The sequence below is a fragment of the Oncorhynchus mykiss genome, chromosome 9 (genome assembly GCF_057628025.1).
Source record: "Oncorhynchus mykiss isolate SJ-2025 chromosome 9, ASM5762802v1, whole genome shotgun sequence".
In the NCBI taxonomy this organism is placed as follows: domain Eukaryota; kingdom Metazoa; phylum Chordata; class Actinopteri; order Salmoniformes; family Salmonidae; genus Oncorhynchus; species Oncorhynchus mykiss.
The window spans coordinates 50,071,436-50,090,308 of NC_143030.1; the positions used below are offsets into that span (position 1 = coordinate 50,071,436).

At 42.8% G+C, this 18,873-nt stretch overlaps 1 protein-coding gene across 2 annotated transcripts in view; it reads right to left on the bottom strand.

Annotated features, from left to right (window-relative positions):
* rtel1 (regulator of telomere elongation helicase 1) overlaps positions 1 to 18,873 on the bottom strand; it is a 56,529-nt gene that overhangs the window by 8,702 nt on the left and 28,954 nt on the right. For both annotated transcript variants that reach the window (XM_021615871.3, XM_090184426.1), the window contains exons 22-27: positions 18,539 to 18,685; positions 18,184 to 18,299; positions 15,294 to 15,417; positions 7,434 to 7,614; positions 3,527 to 3,690; positions 517 to 612 (exon numbers count right to left, since the gene is read on the bottom strand). In XM_021615871.3, the coding sequence (XP_021471546.3) occupies positions 517 to 612; positions 3,527 to 3,690; positions 7,434 to 7,614; positions 15,294 to 15,417; positions 18,184 to 18,299; positions 18,539 to 18,685 (828 nt within the window). The remainder of the gene's footprint in view (positions 1 to 516; positions 613 to 3,526; positions 3,691 to 7,433; positions 7,615 to 15,293; positions 15,418 to 18,183; positions 18,300 to 18,538; positions 18,686 to 18,873) is intronic.

Consider the following 18,873-nt stretch of genomic DNA (forward strand, 5'->3'; position numbering starts at 1 on the left):
AATGTTAATGTGTCTCAATGAGTTTCCTTCACAGATTCAAAACTTATATTGCGTCACAAGTTAATTTCCACAACATGACAGTGCCATTTCATTGTACCTAGGTAATATTAATACAAACCATGAGGATGTTCACGGTTGGCCAAACAGACAAGACTCAACAATAGGTATGCACAGCACGATTTTCCGTGAGTCAGTATCACACACAGAAACCTCCGTGCCAGAGTAAATAATGGAACTCCCGTTCAATGTATTTTGTTCCACAAACCCCAGCCAACGCATCCTTGTGCCAATGATGATAGGGATCAACAACGCGGGTGACACATAAACAATGGAGTGAGAGGCTCTTGTGACTGTGGTATGAAGACAGTGTGTTGGAATTGGGGGCTAGTCTTAGCGTTAGCCTTATAGGGTATGAGTTGGGGGAAGCGTGAGGATGAGTTACACACAGGCCTCAAACTTAGTGCGCTATAGAGCTTTTAACAGCAGTTGTGTTTAGACATGCAGTGTTTCACATACCCGTTCTTGGACCACTTTGATTTTTCGTTTTCCACCATGCAATTCGTCATCCACGCGCTTGTCGTACTGAAGAGACAGCGTGGATATGCGATTAGCCTAAACAGAATGGAACCGTTAGCATCAGCAGCAGTTTTATTCAGTACTACATTTATTCTAAAACATACACTTTTGCTATGATCACCTACTGTATGGTCCTCCTAAATCTGCTGTCAACAGCCGTTACCTTACACTACCTCAGCTCATAGCGTCCCTGGATAATAAAAACAGAACCTTATATGAGCTTATTATATTATTTTCTCATCATGGTCTATTGATTGATCCATCGTGACCAAGGAAAAATTATTTAAAAAATAAATAAAATACTTTAGGACATTGCTATTTCAGGAAACTATTGAGTGAAAGAACAGACGGGATATGTTTCCCCCCCCTCAACTCAAATATATCATATGGTGACGTTACAATCTCCATACTACAGCACTTTGAATACATGCCCAATACTTTGGCTCATTCTAAGTTGCATGCTAAGATATTTGAAGGAACAAAGTCTATAGTGCTTGACTGACTAACTTCAAAAGTAGTGTTACCACATCCAATAACTAGCCTAAGCTTGCAGGTTATTATTTATTTCCTAACTTACTAAACATGTGTATTGAGACAACCACCGCCTCCACATGGCTTTTGGAAATTGGAACCGGAGAGCGTTTTGTTCGAACCATAAACACACATCCTTTGTTTGTTCGCTCAGCGTTAAGTGGGAAATTACATTTAGAAAAAAAGAGTAAACAATTGGTCATTATAAAAGGTGCTCAACCACTGTGAATATGTCATTTGAAGGGTAGTATAAGCCCTGTAATTAAATGTGTGACCTTTTAATTGTGCTGATACAAAATGACTGTATGGCTTTACAAAATCTTAGTGAGCGGATTACTGGAAACTGTATGTAGTGCTTAGCAAGCGCCACATACTTGCTAGCGATAATGAAACATAATGCTATTGTTTCCCTTTTCATTGATTACAAGTATGAAATTATATTTGATTTAATCAGTTTGATTTAATAATGTTAAATTAAATAATCAAATCAAAGAAACAGTATAAGTATATTGTAGACAATTGGATGAGGGGAGTAACAGAAATAGATAGAGCTTATATTAAATATATATAATATATTTAAATATTATCTAATAAAGTATTCACAATTCCTGACATTTAATCCTAGTAAAAGTTACCTGTCTTCGGTCAGTTAGGATAACCACTTAAAATGTCAGAATGATAGCAGAGAGAATTATTTCTTTCATAACATTCCAAGTAGGTCAGAAGTTTACATACACTCAATTAGTATTTGGTAGCATTGCCTTTAAATTGTTTAACTTGGGTCAAACGTTTTGGGTAGCCTTCCACCACCTTCCCACAATAAGTTGGGTGAATTTTGGCCCATTCCTCCTGACAGAGTAGGTGTAACTGAGTCAGGTTTGTAGGCCTCCTTGTTCGCACACACTTTTTCAGTTCTGCCAACAAATTTTCTATAGGATTGAGGTCAGAGCTTTGTGATGGCCACTCTAATACCTTGACTTTGTTGCCCTTAAGCCATTTTGCCACAACTGTGGAAGTATGCTTGGGGTCATTGTCCATTTGGAAGACCCATTTGCGACCAAGCTTTAACTTCTTGACTGATATCTTTGAGATGTTGCTGCAATATATCCACATAGCATCATGAGGAAGGGAAATGATCTATTTTGTGAAGTGCACCAGTCCCTCCTGCAGCAAAGCACCCCCACAACATGATGCTGCCACCCCCATGCTTCACGGTTGGGATGCTGTTCTTCGGCTTGCAAGCGTCCCCCCTTTTCCTCCAAACATAACAATGGTCATTTTGGCCAAACAGTTCTATTTTTGTTTCATCAGACCAGAGGATATTTCTCCAAAAAGTACAATCTTTGTCCCCATGTGCAGTTGCAAAATGTAGTCTGGCTTTTTTGGAGCAGTGGCTTCTTCCTTGCTGAGCGGCCTTTCAGGTTATGTCGATATAGGACTCGTTTTACTGTGGATATAGATACTTTTGTAACCATTTCCTCCAGCATCTTCACAAGGTCCTTTGCTATAGTTCTGGGATTGATTTGCACTTTTCGCACCAGAGAACATTCATCTCTAGGAGACAGAATGAGTCTCCTTCCTGTGCGGTATGACGGCCTCGTGGTCCCATGGTGTTTAAACTTGCCTACTATTGTTTGTACAGATGAACGTGGTACCTTCAGGCGTTTGGAAATCGCTCCCAAGGATGTACCAGACTTGTGGAGGTCTTTTTGTCTGAGGTCTTGGCTAATTTCTTTTGATTTTCCCATGATGTCAAGCAAAGAGGCACTGAGTTTGAAGGTAGGTTTTGAAATACATCCACAGGTAAACCTCCAATTGACTCAAATTATGTCAATTAGCCTATCAGAAGCTTCTAAATTGAATTTTCCAAGCTGTTTACAGTCAACTTAGTGTATAAATACTTCTGACCCACTGGAATTGTGATACAGTGAATTAAAAGTGAACTAATCTGTCTGTAAACATTTGTTCGAAAAATTACTTGTGTCATGCACAAATTAGAGGTCCTAACTGACTTGCCAAGACTATAGTTTGTTAACAAAAAAATTGTGGAGTGGTTGAAAAACAAGTTTTAATGACTCCAACCTAAGTGTATGTAAACTTCTGACTTCAACTGTATGCTAGCTCATATTTAGTCAACTAAAACACGTTTTTTTGCTCAATGCTGTGGGTTCCTAGCGTTTACCAATCAGTTTCCTTATTTCATCACTTAAGGACGGTTTCCCTAAGTGAGTCAAGGACTCAGCTTGATCTGGTAAAACGATATTGGCAGTTGCATCAAAGCAGTGCAACATGCATTTCTCCTTCTGCATCAGTTTAACCAGACATGTTCAGCAAAACATTCCTTGATATTATTTCGAAGGACCACCATCCTCCAACTCATCTGTTCAGACAGAGGTTTCTGTAGTAAAGCCAAGTGTACCCTCTCCTCGCCCCCTAGGGCCTCGTCTTCATCTCCATAACGGCAGTCGCTGTGCTCCAGGGCGTCTAGCAGGCCGGCCGGCCTCCTCCGGCTCGCCTCCATCTCCGTTTCGTACTCGATGCACAGCCTAGCCATGCCGTTCCCCTCACTGCCGCCATGCTCATCTGAGAACAGAAACAGGAGACAGGTCATGAGACAAGTGATAAGAGGTGATGAGACAAGTCACTTCCAGACCCACAAACATGACCAGACCTGTGGCAAATGGTTCAGGTCTCTCCTGAAAAAGAGATTTTGTATCATCAACAAGACTAACCTGGTTAGAGACTTTCATATATTACAGCTGCGCTTGATTTAGTTTGACCACCCAGTACAATGGAACACATGGTTAGCAGATGCTAATGCGAGTGTAGCGAAATGCTTGTGCTTCTAGTTCCGACCATGCAGAAAATATCTAACAACTTCACAACAACTACCTTATATACACACACACACACGTGTAAAGGAATGAATAAGAATATGTACATAAAAATATATATGGATGAGCGATGGCCGAACAGCATAGGCAAGATGCAGTAGATGGTACAGAGTACAGTATACACATATGAGATGAGTAGTGCAGGGTATGTAAACATTATATAAAGTGGCATAGTTTAAAGTGACTAGTGATACATTTATTACATCCAATTTTTTATTATTAAAGTGGCTAGAGATTAAGTCCGTATGTTGGCAGCAGCCACTCAATGTTAGTGGTGGCTGTTTAACAGTCTGATGGCCTTGAGATAGAAGCTGTTTTTCAGTCTCTCGGCCCCAGCTTTGATGCACCTGTACTGACCTCGCCTTCTGGATGATAGCGGGGTGAACAGGCAGTGGCTCGGGTGGTTGTTGTCCTTGATGATCTTTTCGGCCTTCCTGTGACATCGGGTGGTGTAGGTGTCCTGGAGAGCAGGTAGTTTTCCCCCGGTGGGTGATGTGTTGTGCAGACCTCACTACCCTCTGGAGAGCCTTACGGTTGTGGGCGGAGCAGTTGCCGTACCAGGCGGTGATACAGCCCGACAGGATGCTCTCGATTGTGCATCTGTAGAAGTTTGTGAGTGTTTTTGGTGACAAACCACATTTCTTCAGCCTCCTGAGGTTGGTTCTTCACCACGCTGTCTGTGTGGGTGGACCAATTCAGTTTGTCCGTGATGTGTATGCTGAGGAACTTAAAACTTTCCACCTTCTCCACTACTGTCCCGTCGATGTGGATAAGGGGGGTGATCCCTCTGCTGTTTCCTGAAGTCCACGATCATCTCCTTTGTTTTGTTGACGTTGAGTGTGAGGTTATTTTCCTGACACCACACTCCGAGGTCCCTCACCTCCTCCCTGTAGGCCGTCTCGTCTTGGTTGGTAATCAAGCCTACCACTGTAGTGTCATCTGCAAACTTGATGATTGAGTTGGAGGCATGCATGACCACGCAGTCATGGGTGAACAGGGAGTACAGGAGAGGGCTGAGAACGCACCCCTGTTGGGCCCCAGTGTTGAGGATCAGCGGGGTGGAGATGTTTCCAACCCTCACCATCTGGGGGCGGCCTGTCAGGAAGTCCAGGACCCAGTTGCACAGGGCGGGGTGGAGACCCAGGGTCTCAAGCTTAATGACAAGTTTGGAGGGTACTATGGTGTTAAATGCTGAGCTGTAGTCGATGAACAGCATTCTTACAATGCTATTCCTCTTGTCCAGATAGGTTAGGGCAGTGTGCGGTGTGATTGCGTCATCAGTGGACCGATTGGGGCGGTAAGCAAATTGGAGTGGGTCTAGGGTGTCAGGTAGGGTGGAGGTGATATGATCCTTGACTAGTCTCTCAAAGCACTTCATGATGATGGAGGTGAGTGCTATGGGGCGATAGTCCTTTAGCTCAGTTACCTTAGCTTTCTAAGTTGGCTGCGGTGAAGGAGAGCCGGCAGGTTTCTGGTAGCGGGCCGTGTCGTTGGCACTGTATTGTCCTCAAAGCAAGCAAAGAAGTTGTTTAGTTTGTCTGGGAGCAGGACATCGTGGTCCGCGACGGGGCTGGTTTTCTGTTTGTAGTCCGTGATTGACTGTAGACCCTGCCACATACCTCGTGTCTGAGCCGTTGAATTGCGACTCTACTTTGTCTCTATACTGACGCTTAACTTGTTTGATTGCCTTGCGGAGGGAATAGCTACACTGTTTGTATTCGGTCAGGTTTCCGGTCGACTTGCCTTGATTAAAAGCAGTGGTTCGCGCTTTCAGTTTTGCACGAATGCTGCCATCAATCCACGGTTTCTGGTTGGGGAAGGATTTAATAATTGCTGTGTACAACATCACCGATGCACTTGCTAATAAACTCGCTCACCGAATCAGAGTATTCATCAATGTTATAGTCCGACGCTATGCAGAACATATCCCAGTCCACGTGAGCGAAGCAATCTTGAAGGGTGGAATCAGATTGGTCCGACCAGCATTGAACAGACCTGAGCACGGGCGTTTCCTGTTTTAGTTTCTGTCTATAGGCTAGGAGCAACAAAATGGAGTAGTGGTCAGACTTTCCCAAAGGAGGACGGAGTAGGGCTTTGTATGCATCGGGGAAGTTTGAGTAACAATGGTCCAGGATTTTTTCTGTCCGGGTAGCGCATTCAATATGCTGATAAAATTTAGAGTCTTGTTTTCAGATTAGCCTTGTTAAAATCCCCAGCTACAATGAATGCAGCCTCAGGATATGTGGTTTCCAGTTTACATAGAGTCCAATGAAGTTCATTCAGGGCCATTGATGTGTCTGCTTGGGGGGGATATACGGATTTTATTGTAATCGAAGAGAATTCTCTTGGTAGATAATGCGGTCGACATTTGATTGTAAGGAATTCTAGGTCAGGTGAGCAAAAGGACTTGAGTTCCTGTATGTTGTTATGATCACACCGCGTCTCGTTAATCATAAGGCATACCTCCGCCCTTCTTCTTACCAGAGAGATGTTTGTTTCTGTTGGCGCGATGCGTGAAGAAACCAGGTGGCTGTACCGACTACAATAGCATGTCTCAAGTGAGCCACATTTCCTTGAAACAAAGAACATTACAATCACTGATGTCTCTCTGGAAGGCAACCCGTGCTCAGATTTTGTCTACCTTGTCAAGTAGTAAACTCGGAAGCAGTGCGCGATGTGCCCGTCTACGGAGCCTGACCAGAAGACCGCTTCTTCTGCCCCTCCTGCGGCGCCGTAATTTTGGGTTGCCGGTTGGGATCCGATCCATTTTCCTGGGTGGTGGCCCAAACAGAGGATCTGCTTCGGGAAAGTCGTATTCCTAGTCGTAATGTTGGTAAGTTGACGTTGCTCTTATATCCAATAGTTCCTCCCGGCTGTATGTAATAAAACTTTAGATTTCCTGGGGTAACAATGTAAAAAATAATACATTAAAAAAAACTAAATACTGCATAGTTTCCTGAGAACGCGAAGCGAGGCGGCCATCTCTGTCGGTGCCGGATGTTATATATAGACCTTACCGTGAAATGCTTACTTACAAGCTATTAACTAACAATGCAGTTCAATAAATAGTAAATAAATAAAATATTTACTAATTAAACGAAAGAAAAAAAATTCAAACAAAATAATAACGAGGCTATATGAAGGGGGTACCAGTACCAAGTCAACGTGCTGGGGTACAGGTTAGTTGTGGTAATTTGTACATGTAGGTAGGGCTAAAGTGACTACATGGACAAATTACCACGACTAACCTGTACCCCCGCCGCAGGAAGCGTTAAGTACATCTCAAATAGTACTTAATAGGTATTTAACGCAGATCTGCACATGACAGAGAACTGATGAGAAGCAAAAGCCTAAGGAGACATATTGTTAAGCAACTAAAACGTTCACTCAAACCATGCTTGGTGCCACTGCATGTGCGGTGTAGATACTCACTCAGCCGTCGCCTCTTCAGACTGGGCACGTGGGAGTCCAGTACTTTGGCCTTCTGGGCGAAACCTCCCTTGGTGGAGCTCTCGGAGTAGTGGCAGTGTCCGGTGCTGACACACTGGGCATCTGCAGAGTGTACCGCCCCACCACAACTCCCCTTTGCAGGCTTCTTCTCTGGAGGAGGCCTCTGGGACATTGGAACAGTCAAAGAGTTCAGAGGTTAGAATTAAGGTCAGAATTCAACAAAAACAATTGGTGTCTCACATCTGCAGTGAAACAACAAAACCAAATGGAGGAATATAACAGTTTCATCCCCAGTTGTGCAACTCTGAATCACCCATTGACACTACCCACAGTGTAATCGAGGGAGATTGACTCCCTGTTCTGAGGAAAGGCTACATGTAGGCTTCAGTTCTGACGAAAAATCTTGGTTACAGTTCTGAGGAAAGATGTACATTTCCGGCCAAATGTATTGGCACCCTTGCACATTTGTTTTATTTATTTATTTGTTTATATATATATATATATATATATATATAGATATAGATATAGATATATATATATATATATATATATATATATATATATATATATATATATATATATATATATATATATTTATATATATATATATATATATATATATTTATATATATATATATTTATATTTATATATACACACACACACACAGTTATGTGGATTCTCAACATTGCAGAAACATTTGTTTTTGAAACTTTAAGTTTACAATTTTAATTTAGAAAACAAGATTCAAGAAACATGGGGGAGGTTTGATAATGCTGTGGGGTTGCTTTGCCGCCAGCACCGGAGGCACAAGGCATCATGAAATCAGCAGATTATCAAGGTGTTTGAGTCCACTATTCAACCCAGTCTCCAAAAACGGGGCATCCCTTGAAGGTGGTGGGTCTTGCAGCAGGACAAGGACCGCAAACATCAAAAAGCACACAGGAATGGTTCAAGAATAAACACTCGGGAGGAGTGGCGCAGTGGTTAAGGGCGCTGTACTGCAGCGCCAGGTGTGCCACCAGACACTCTGGGTTCGCGCCCAGGCTCTGTCGTAACCAGTCGCGATCGTGAGGTCCGTGGGGCGACGCACAATTGGCCTAGCGTCGTCCGGGTTAGGCCGGTAGGGATATCCTTGTCTCACCGTGCACCAGCGACTCCTGTGGAGGGCCGGGCGCAGTGCACGCTAACCAAGGTTGCCAGGTGCACGGTGTTTCCTCCGACATATTGGTGCGGCTGCTTTCCGGGTTGGATGCGCGCTGTGTTAAGAAGCAGTGCGGCTTGGTTGGGTTGTGTATCGGAGGACGCATGACTTTCAACCTTCGTCTCTCCCGAGCCCGTACGGGAGTTGTAGCGATGAGACAAGATGGACTGTTCTGGAATAAACGCTGGCCACTCCAGATCTGAATCCCATGGTGAGCTCTGAAAACAGCAGTTTGTCGAATCCACCCCTCAAAAATAGCAGAATTGGAGCAGTTTGCAGCTGAAGAGTGGGCAAAACCAACCAGTAGAGCTGATGGCTACGAAAAGCATGTCAGGTATCTTGGCCAAACCGAGTATAAAATGCTAATCATTTTGTCCATGCCATTTGTTTTTCTTTTCAGAATTTTTACCAAAAACTAAAATGGTTCAAATTGTGTGTGGAGACCAAAATAAATGTTTAAATTTCAACAATTATTAGAAGAAATAAGGAATTATTTAAGAAAAGTGCCAAAACATTCAGCCAGCAGCGCATTCTGGATGATTCTGGGACAAGGAGCACTCTCCTTCAAAGAGTCTATTGGGTACTAGCTCAAAAATGTTACATTAGCACGAATTTCATCAACAAGAAGTACAATATTACAAATCTTTAAAACAAATTAACTTGCAATATGTTAATATGTTATAGCTTTGGAATCATGACAATACTTACTTAAAAGGGAAATAGGCACGTTTCTCGAAATATACATGGACTTAAAGGGATTGTGTGACGATTAGCTTAGCAACCACATGACGCACTATGACAACGTGAACGCAATTGGTCGACAGTCTGCTGGGTGGGACGTTATGCAGTGCATTCGGAAAGTATTCAGACCCCTTGATTTATTCCAAATTTTGTTACAGCCTTATCCTAAAATGAATTAAATGGTTTATTTCTGGGGAAGGGTACCAACACATTTCTGCAGCATTGAAAGTCCCCAAGAACACAGTGGCCTCCATCATTCTTAAATGGAAGAAGTTTGGAACCACCAACACTTTTCCTAGAGCTGGCCACCTGTCCAAATGGGGCAATCGGGGGAGAAGGGCCTTGGTCAGGGAGGAGACCAAGAACCCAATGACCACTCTGACAGACCTCCTCTGTGGAGAACGGGAGAACCTTTCAGAAGGACAACCATCTCCGCAGCACTCCATCAATCATGCCGAGGCTCGAGGCTATAATCTTTGCCAAAGGTACTTCAACAAAGCACTGAGTAAAGGGTCTGAATACTTATGTAAATGTGATATTTTAGGTTTTTATTTTTAATAAATGTGCAAAATTCCACAAGAAAAAAAAACTCATTATGGGATATTGTGTGCAGATTGATGAGGGGGAAAAACAATTTAATCCATTTTAGAATAAGGCTGTAGAGTGACAAAATGTGGAAAAAGTCAAGGGGTCTAAATACTTTCCAAATGCACTGTACGTTCCTCCATTCATTGGATTCATATCTCCTTTCTATAATATATCTGGCAACGGCACCATGCAACGCACCCTGGACTAAAAAGGCAGACAAATAGGAAAAATGTCCTAGACCCTCCGTTAAATTACACATTTCTTAAGGAAGGAATATCGCAAAATGAGAGAAGACATCCTCCCGAGTTGCAATGTCAGCCAGTACTGAAATCTAACATGTATGATAGAGGTTTTCGCGATCTATAAGTCGTATTCCTATTCATTTCCAGTGTAATGAGAGCAACTATCACAGTGCCTCTGCTTGAACACCAATAACTCAGATACACATGAAAACATAAATTGATTGGAACCATTTCTTCCCTCCCACCTGGATCATCGCAGCTAGGAAGCTGCTATCTGAGTGGCCACTCCTGGCTAACGTCTCTGTCCTGAAGCAAGAACCAATTGGCCTGGAGCTAGCCTTGCTATGCTCATCTGCTAGGCCCATGAGCCACTCCTTGGGCTTCAATACCTATTTTGCCGGCTGGCCTGGACCCCCACAGACCCATCATGACTGGACTACTGACGTGATTCGCCCGAGGGGGTCTCTCAACTGGCTCCTCCGTCGCGACGTCCCGCCTAGCCGTAAGCCTACTAGCTGTCTAGAGCACATTGGACTGTTAGCTTAAGAGGCCCATTGGACCTGGTTTGCCGTCTGCCGACATAACAGCACGAGGGGGCCACAACAGACTTTCTTCTGTCGCGACGTCCCTAAAAAGGCCCTTCTGCTAGCTTGCTAGCCCTGGCCCGCTAGCTGCCTGAAGCCACTCACTGGACTCCTATGATCACTCTGCTACGCATGCCTCTCCCTAACGTCAATATGCCTTGTCCATTGCTGTTTTGGTTAGTAAATATTGCCTTATTTCACTGTAGAGCCTCTAGCTCTGCTCAATACGCCTTAGTTAACACTTTAGTTCCACCTCCCACACATGCAGTGACATCACCTGGTTTAAATTATATTCCTAGAGACTCTTTGAACGTCACTCTATGCACAGGTTTAGCCACACTGTATTCACATCCTACCATAGCATTGACTGTATATTATGCCTTGAATCCGTTCCACTGTGCCCAGAAATCTACTCCCTTTACTCTGTTCTGAACGTACTAATGTCCACTTCTTTTAGGGTTTAGCCGTACCCTTATCCTACTCCTCTGGTGATGTGGACGTTAATCCAGGCCCTGCAGTGCCTAGTTCCACTCCCATTCCCCAGGCGCTCTCATTTGTTGAGTTCTGTAACTGTAAAAGCCTTGGTTTCATGCATGTTAACATTAGAAGCCTCCTCTAATGTTTGTTTTATTCACTGCCCTAGAACACTCTGCCAACCCGGATGTCCTAGCCATGTCTGAATCCTGGCTTAGGATGACCACCAAAAACTCTGAAATTTCCATCCCTAACTATAAAATTTTCGAACAAGATAGAACTGCCAAAGGGGGCGGAGTTGCAACCTACTGCAGGGGTAACCTGCAGAGTTCTGTCTTACTATCCAGGTCTGTGCCCAAACAATTTGAGCTTTTACTTTTAAAAATCCACCTCTCCAGAAACAAGTCTCTTACCATTGCCGCTTGCTATAGAACATCATCTGCCCCCAGATGTGCCCTGGGCACCATATGCAAATTGATTGCCCTCCAGCTATCTTCAGAGCTCGTGCTGCTAGGTGACCAAAACTGGGACATGCTTAACACCCCGGCCAGCCTACAATCTAAACTTGATGCTCTCAATCTCTCACAAATTACAAATGAACCCACCAGGTACAACCCCAAATCCGTAAACACAGGCACCATCATAGATATCATCCTAACCAACCTGCCCTCTAAATACACCTCTGCTGTCTTCGACCAGGATCTCAGCGATCACTGCCTCATTGCCTGCCTGCGTCCGTAATGGTCTGCCTTCAAGCGACCACCCCTCATCACTGTCAAACAGTCCCTAAAACCCTTCAGCGAGCAGGCCTTCCTAATCGACCTGGCCCGGGTATCCTAGAAGGACATTGACCTCATTCCGTCAGTAAAGGACGCCTGGTTCTTCTTTAAAAGTGCTTTCCTCACCATCTTAAATAAGCACGCCCCATTCAAAAAATGTAGAACCAGGAACAGATATAGCCCCTGGATCACTCCAGACCTGACTGCCCTTAACCAACACAAAAACATCCTGTGGCGTTCTGCATTAGCATCGAATAGCCCCCGCAATATGCAACTTTTCAGGGAAGTTAGGACCAATATATACACAGGCAGTCAGGAAAGCAAAGCTAGCTTTTTCAAAGCAGAAATTTGCATCCTGCAACACAAACTCAAAAAAGTTCTGGGACACAGTAAAGTCCATGGCTTTAGGCTAGGAAACACTGTCACCACCGATAAATCTGCTATAATTGAGCATTTCAATAAGCATTTTTCTACAGCTGGCCGTGCTTTCTACCTGGCTACCCCGACCCCGGTCAACAGCCCTGCAACCCTCACTGCAACTTGCCCAAGCCTCCCCCATTTCTCCTTCACCCAAATCCAGATAGCTGATGTTCTGAAAGAGCTGCAAAATCTGGACCCCTACAAATCAGCAGGGCTAGACAACCTGGACCCTCTCTTTCTAAACTTATATGCAGAAATTGTTGCAACCCCCATTACTAGCTTGTTCAACCTCTTTCGTATCGTCAGATCCCCAAAGATTGGAAAGCTGGTGTGGTCATCCCCCTCTTCAAAAGGGGGAGACACTCTAGACCCAAACTGCTACAGACCTATATCTATCATACCCTGCCTTTCTAAAGGTCTTCGAAAGCCAAGCTAAACAGATCACCGACCATTTAGAATCCCACCGTACCTTCTCCACTATGCAATCTGGTTTCAGAGCTGGTCACGGGTGCACCCCTCAGCCATGCTCAAGGTCCTAAACGATATCATAACCGCCATCAATAAGAGACAATACTGGGCAGCTGTATTCATCGACCTGGCCAAGGCTTTCGACTCGGTCAATCACCATATTTTTATCGGCAGACTCAACAGCCTTGGTTTCTCAAATTAATGCCTAGCCTGATTCATCAACTACTTCTCTGACAGAGTTCAGTGTGTCAAATCCTGTTGTCTGGACCTCTGGCAGTCTCTATGGGGGTGCCACAGGGTTCAATCCTCAGGTCGACTCCTTCTCTGTATACATCAATAATGTCGCTCTCGCTGCTGGTGATTCTCTGATCCACCTCTACGCAGACGACACCATTCTGTATACTTCTGGCCCTTCTTTGGACACTTAACTAAACTCCAGACGAGCTTTAATGCCATACAACTCTCCTTCCGTGGCCTCCAACTGCTCTTAAATGCAAGCAAAACTAAATGCATGCTCTTCAACCGACCGCTGCCCACACCTACCCACCCGTCCAGCATCACTACTCTGGACGGTTGGGACTTAGAATATGTGGGCAAATAAAAATACCTAGGTGTCTGGTTAGACTGTAAACTCTCCTTCCACTCACACTAACCTGTCTAGGACTGGGAACCCCGTTCCGCTAGCGGAACCCCTCGCCAACAGCCAATGAAATTGCAGGGCACCAAATAAAAATCAACAGAAATGTCATAAATCTAATTTCTCAAACATACAAGTATTTTACACCATTTTAAAGATAAAATTCTCCTTAATCCAGCCAGTGTCCGATTTGAAAAATGCTTTACAGCGAAAGCTCCAAACTATTATGTTAGGTCACCACCAAGCCACAGAAAAACCCAGCCTTTTTTCCAGCCAAAGAGAGGAGTCACAAAAAGCACAAAGAGATAAAATTAATCACTAATCTTTGATGATCTTCATCAGATAACACCCATAGGACTTCATGTTACACAATACATGTATGTTTTGTTCAATAAAGTTAATTTTTATTTTTAAAAATCTCATTTTACATTGGCGTGTTAAGTTCAGTAGTTCTAAAACATGCAGTGATAGTGCAGAGAGCCACATGAATTCACAGAAATATTCATTATAAATGTTGATGAAAATTCAAGTGTTATGCATAGAACTTTAGATACATTTCTCCTTAATGTTAATGCAACCGCTGTGTCAGATTTTTTTAAAAACTTTATGAAAAAAGCATAATCTGAGTACCGCACCCAGAGCTCAAACCAGCCAAAATAAATATCTGCCATGTTGCGCAGTCAACATTAGTCAAAAAAATAGCATTGTAAATATTCACTTACCTTTGATGATCTTCATCAGAATGCACTCCCAGGAATCGCAGTTCCACAATAAAATGTTTGTTTTGTCCATCATTTATGACCAAATAGCTTCTTTTGTTAGGGCGTTTGGTCCAGTCGGACAAAAAGTTCAAAAAGTTATATTACAGGTCGAAGAAACTTGTCAAACTAAGTATAGAATCAATCTTTAGGATGTTATCATCATAAATGTTGAATAATGTTCCAACCGGACAATTCCATTGTCTGTAGAAAAGCAATGGAACGAGAGCTACCTCATGTGAAATGCGCGTGACTGAGAACGAGGCTGCTGCCAGACCCCTTAGTCAAACAGCTCTCATCCGGCCCTCCTTCACTGTAGAAGCCTGAAACAACGTTCTAAAGACGGTTGACATCTAGTGGAAGTGTGTATTCGATAGGGGCTGAGATCAAAAACGACTAAATAGCCCATCCAACTACGTCATCACCATATTGCTATTTATTTTGCTCCTTTGCACCCCAGTACCGCTACTTGCACACACATCTTTTGCACATCTATCACCCCAGTGTTAAATTTGCCATACTGTAATAATTTCGCCACTATGGCCTATTTATTGCCTCACCCCCCTTATCCTACCTAATTTGCACACACTGTATAAAATACTTTCTCTATTGTATTATTGACTGTGTTTGTTTATTCTGTGTGTAACTCTGTGTTGTTGTTTGTGTCACACTGCTTTGCTTTATCTTGGCCAGGTTGCAGTTGAAAATGAGAACATGTTCTCAACTAGCCTACCTGATTAAATAAAAGGTGAAATACATGTTTTTTTTTAAATGACCCAGGGCATTGATATAACATTACTCAGATGCACAAAAACAAAAACATTCAAAATGGGTGAACCTTTCCTTTAAGGGTTATTATTACAGTACATTCCAAATGTATAATTTAATGGTTCTCTCTCAAGCAGTCAGAAAGTCACTCAAGATGTACTCTTCTGCTTGACCCACTTACATGTTTCTGTGCAACTCTGAAGAACTGAGCCACGTCACGGACCACATTTCCAAAGTTGTCGTAAGTGCGCACGTAGGGCCTTATCCATGAGGGTAGCTGGGCACGTGCGTCTGTGCTTTTGAACCTGGAGGAAATAGCCAACGTACACTATAGAGTTGCATGATAGGAAAAACTCTGGTAACACTAACGTTCAGTAATAAATAATTTAAGGCATTTATAACTCATTACTACCACACTGGAAAAGGTTGGTAAGCTACTGCTTATTCTTTATCATTGATATGATTTAAGCCACTTTTGACACCTTAAAAGAGCATCAGGCACTGCTGGAATGTCTACCAATGTCCATCTTTTTGTGAGAAATTACACGGGTCACTCAAAACATTTATAAAGTATAGCCTAGATAGCCCTCACTTTATATTAGGAACCACAAAAAAAAAACGTAACTAATGATTAGTAAACAGTTTAAAAGGACCTATATTAAACGTCTGAATTATTTATTAATAAAAGTTGTGAATAACTAGCTTGTAAACTAACATTTACAAATGGGAGAAATGGTGAGCAAACTTTAAATGCTTTATAATTGGTTTATTATTGACTGTTATTAGAAAGTGTTACCAAAACTGTAAGAGTCGGTCTGACGATACTGACCCTTTGGGAAGAATTAAACTTGGTTAAGCTTCGCTAGTGTCCGTGAGTTACTTATTCAAAATTGAAACCTAACACTACCTTACCCATACATAGGTGAGATAGCTGATGTTTTCAACTTCCACATAATAGCTGGTGATTCCTAAAATCGCAAAAGCATTAATATTTTATATTGATGGTGACAAGTGATGACTTGCACATACTGTACAGTACCAGTCAAAAGTTTGGACACACCTACTCATTCAAGGGTTTCATTTAATTATTACTATTTTCTACATTGTAGAATAATAGGGAAGACATCAAAACTATGAAATAACATATGGAATCATGTAGTAACTGAATTTTTTTTAAACAAATCAAAATATGTTATATTTAAGATTCTTTGAAGTAGCACCCTTTGCCTTGACAGCTTTGCACACTCCTGGCATTCTCTCAACCAGCTTCACCTGGAATGCTTTTGCAACGGTCTTGAAGGAGTTGCCACAGATGCTGAACACTTGTTGGCTGCTCTTCCTTCACTCTTCATCTCAATTGGGTTGAGGTCAGGTGATTGTGGAGGCCAGGCCAGCTGATGGAGCACTCCATCACTCTACTTGTTGGTCAAATAGCCCTTACACAGCCTGGTGGTGTGTTGGGTCATTGTTCTGTTGAAAAACAAATGATAGTCCCACTAAGCCTAAACCAGATAGGATGGCGAATCGCTGCAGGATGCTGTGGTAGCAATGCTGGTTAAGTGTGCCTTGAATTCAAAATAAATCACTGACAGTGTCAACAGCAAAGCACCATTACACCACCTCCTCCATGCTTCACGGTTTGAACCACAAATGCGGAGATCATCCGTTCACCTAAGCTTCGTCTCACAAAGATTGACTGACCATGTCTTAAAGTAATGATGGACTGTCGTTTCTCTTTGAGTATATGAGCCGTTCTTGCCATAATATGGACTTAAACTTTTACCAAATAGGGCCATCTTCTGTATACCAACCCTATCTTGTCACAACACAACTGATTGACTCAAACGCATTAAGAAGGAAAGAAATTCAAATTAACAAGGCAGACCTGTTAATTGAAATGCATTCCAGTTGTGCAAAGCTGTCATCAATGCAACGGGTGCTTACTTCAAAGAATCTCAAATAAACAAATACATTTTATAACACTTTTTTGGTTACTACATGATTTCATGTGTTATTTCATAGTTTTTATATCTTCACTATTATTCTAAAATGTAGAAAACAGTAAAAAGGGAAAACCCTGGAATGAGTTGATGTGTCCAAACGTTTGACTGGTACTGTAGGAGTTATCAGGCAAAGGATGATGACTAGAATCTTATAGGACAATCTAGTTGATGTCCCGGTCATGTGATGTTTACAATGTCAACCACTAGAGGCACGTCATGTTCCGTCACCAACGCTGCCTGAAGAATATAGGCTGATCTGGTCCTACTTGAATATACAGTTGATGTCAGAAGTTAACATACACTTGGGTTGGAGTCATTAATACTTGTTTTTCAACCACTCCATAAATTTGTTGTTAACAAACTATAGTTTTGGCAAGTCGGTTAGGACATCTACTTTGTGCATGACACAAGAAGCCCCTGCTCCAAAACCGACATAAAAAAATCCAAACGGTTTGAAACTGCACATGGGGACAACGATCGTACTTTTTGGAGAAATGTCCTCTGGTCTGATGAAACAAAAATAGAACTGTTTGCCCATAATGACCATCGTTATGTTTGGAGGAAAAAGGGGGAGGCTTGCAAGCCGAGGAACACCATCCCAACCGTGAAACACGGGGGTGGCAGCATCATGTTGTGGGGGTGCTTTGCAGCAGGAGGGACTGGTGCACTTCACAAAATAGATGGCATCATGAGGACGGGAAAATTATGTGGATATATGGAAGCAACATCTCAAGACATCAGTCAGGAAGTTGAAGCTTGGTCGCAAATGGGTCTTCCAAATGGACAATGATCCCAAGCATACTTCCAAAGTTGTGGCAAAATGGCTTACGAACAACAAAGTCAAGTTATTGGAGTGGCCATCACAAAGCCCTGATCTCAATCCTATAGAACATTTTTGGGCAGAACTGAAAAAGCGTGTGCAAAATTTATTGAGAGGTTGAAAAACAAGTTTTAAATGACTCCAACCTAAGTGTATGTAAACTTCGACTTCAACTGTACCCGATGTACCTGAAATTACCAGCATGCACCCCTGATGATCACCTGAAATGACCAGCATACAATACTGACCTGTGGTCGCACAAGAAGATAGCCCCGTAGTCATCACGGTGACGAATGACTCTTCCAATAGCTTGGTTCACTGCCCTGGACGCCTGCTGTCTATACCAGTTCTGCCCCGACAGGTACTACCGACACACATAGAAAGGCAGAGAAACACAAATATTAACTAGATGTCCAACTTCTTAGTGCATGAACAGCTTTGCCAAAAACATGTTTTAAAGTATGTTTTGTTTTCAGTGAAAAAAAGTTGTCAATTGACAATTTACATGAACTTCACTTCTGTAAGGGTAGCTATTAGTGAAGTCCTAATAAATCCTGTAATATATCATCAGTCAGAGGACCAGCGAAGGGGCTTCCTCCATACCTGCACCCCAGGGGTCTTCTTCCTGCACATCTCGTCCAGGTACTGCATCTTCAGAATGACCCGGGGGTCCATGCGGGGCGGGAACGGGAGGCCAGTGATTATGACCCCTCGGCCATACGTGTCAGCAAAATCCAGGCCCTCACTGGCCTGGCAGAGGTACAAAGAAACCAATCAAGGCACACAGAAAATACCATGTATGGGCTTAATAACCTCTTGGTGTTAGGGGGCAGTATTTTCATTTTCGGAAAAAAAACGTTCCCGTTTGTCAGGAAAAGATGCTAGAATATGCATATAATTGACAGCTTTGGATAGAAAACACTAACGTTTCCAAAACT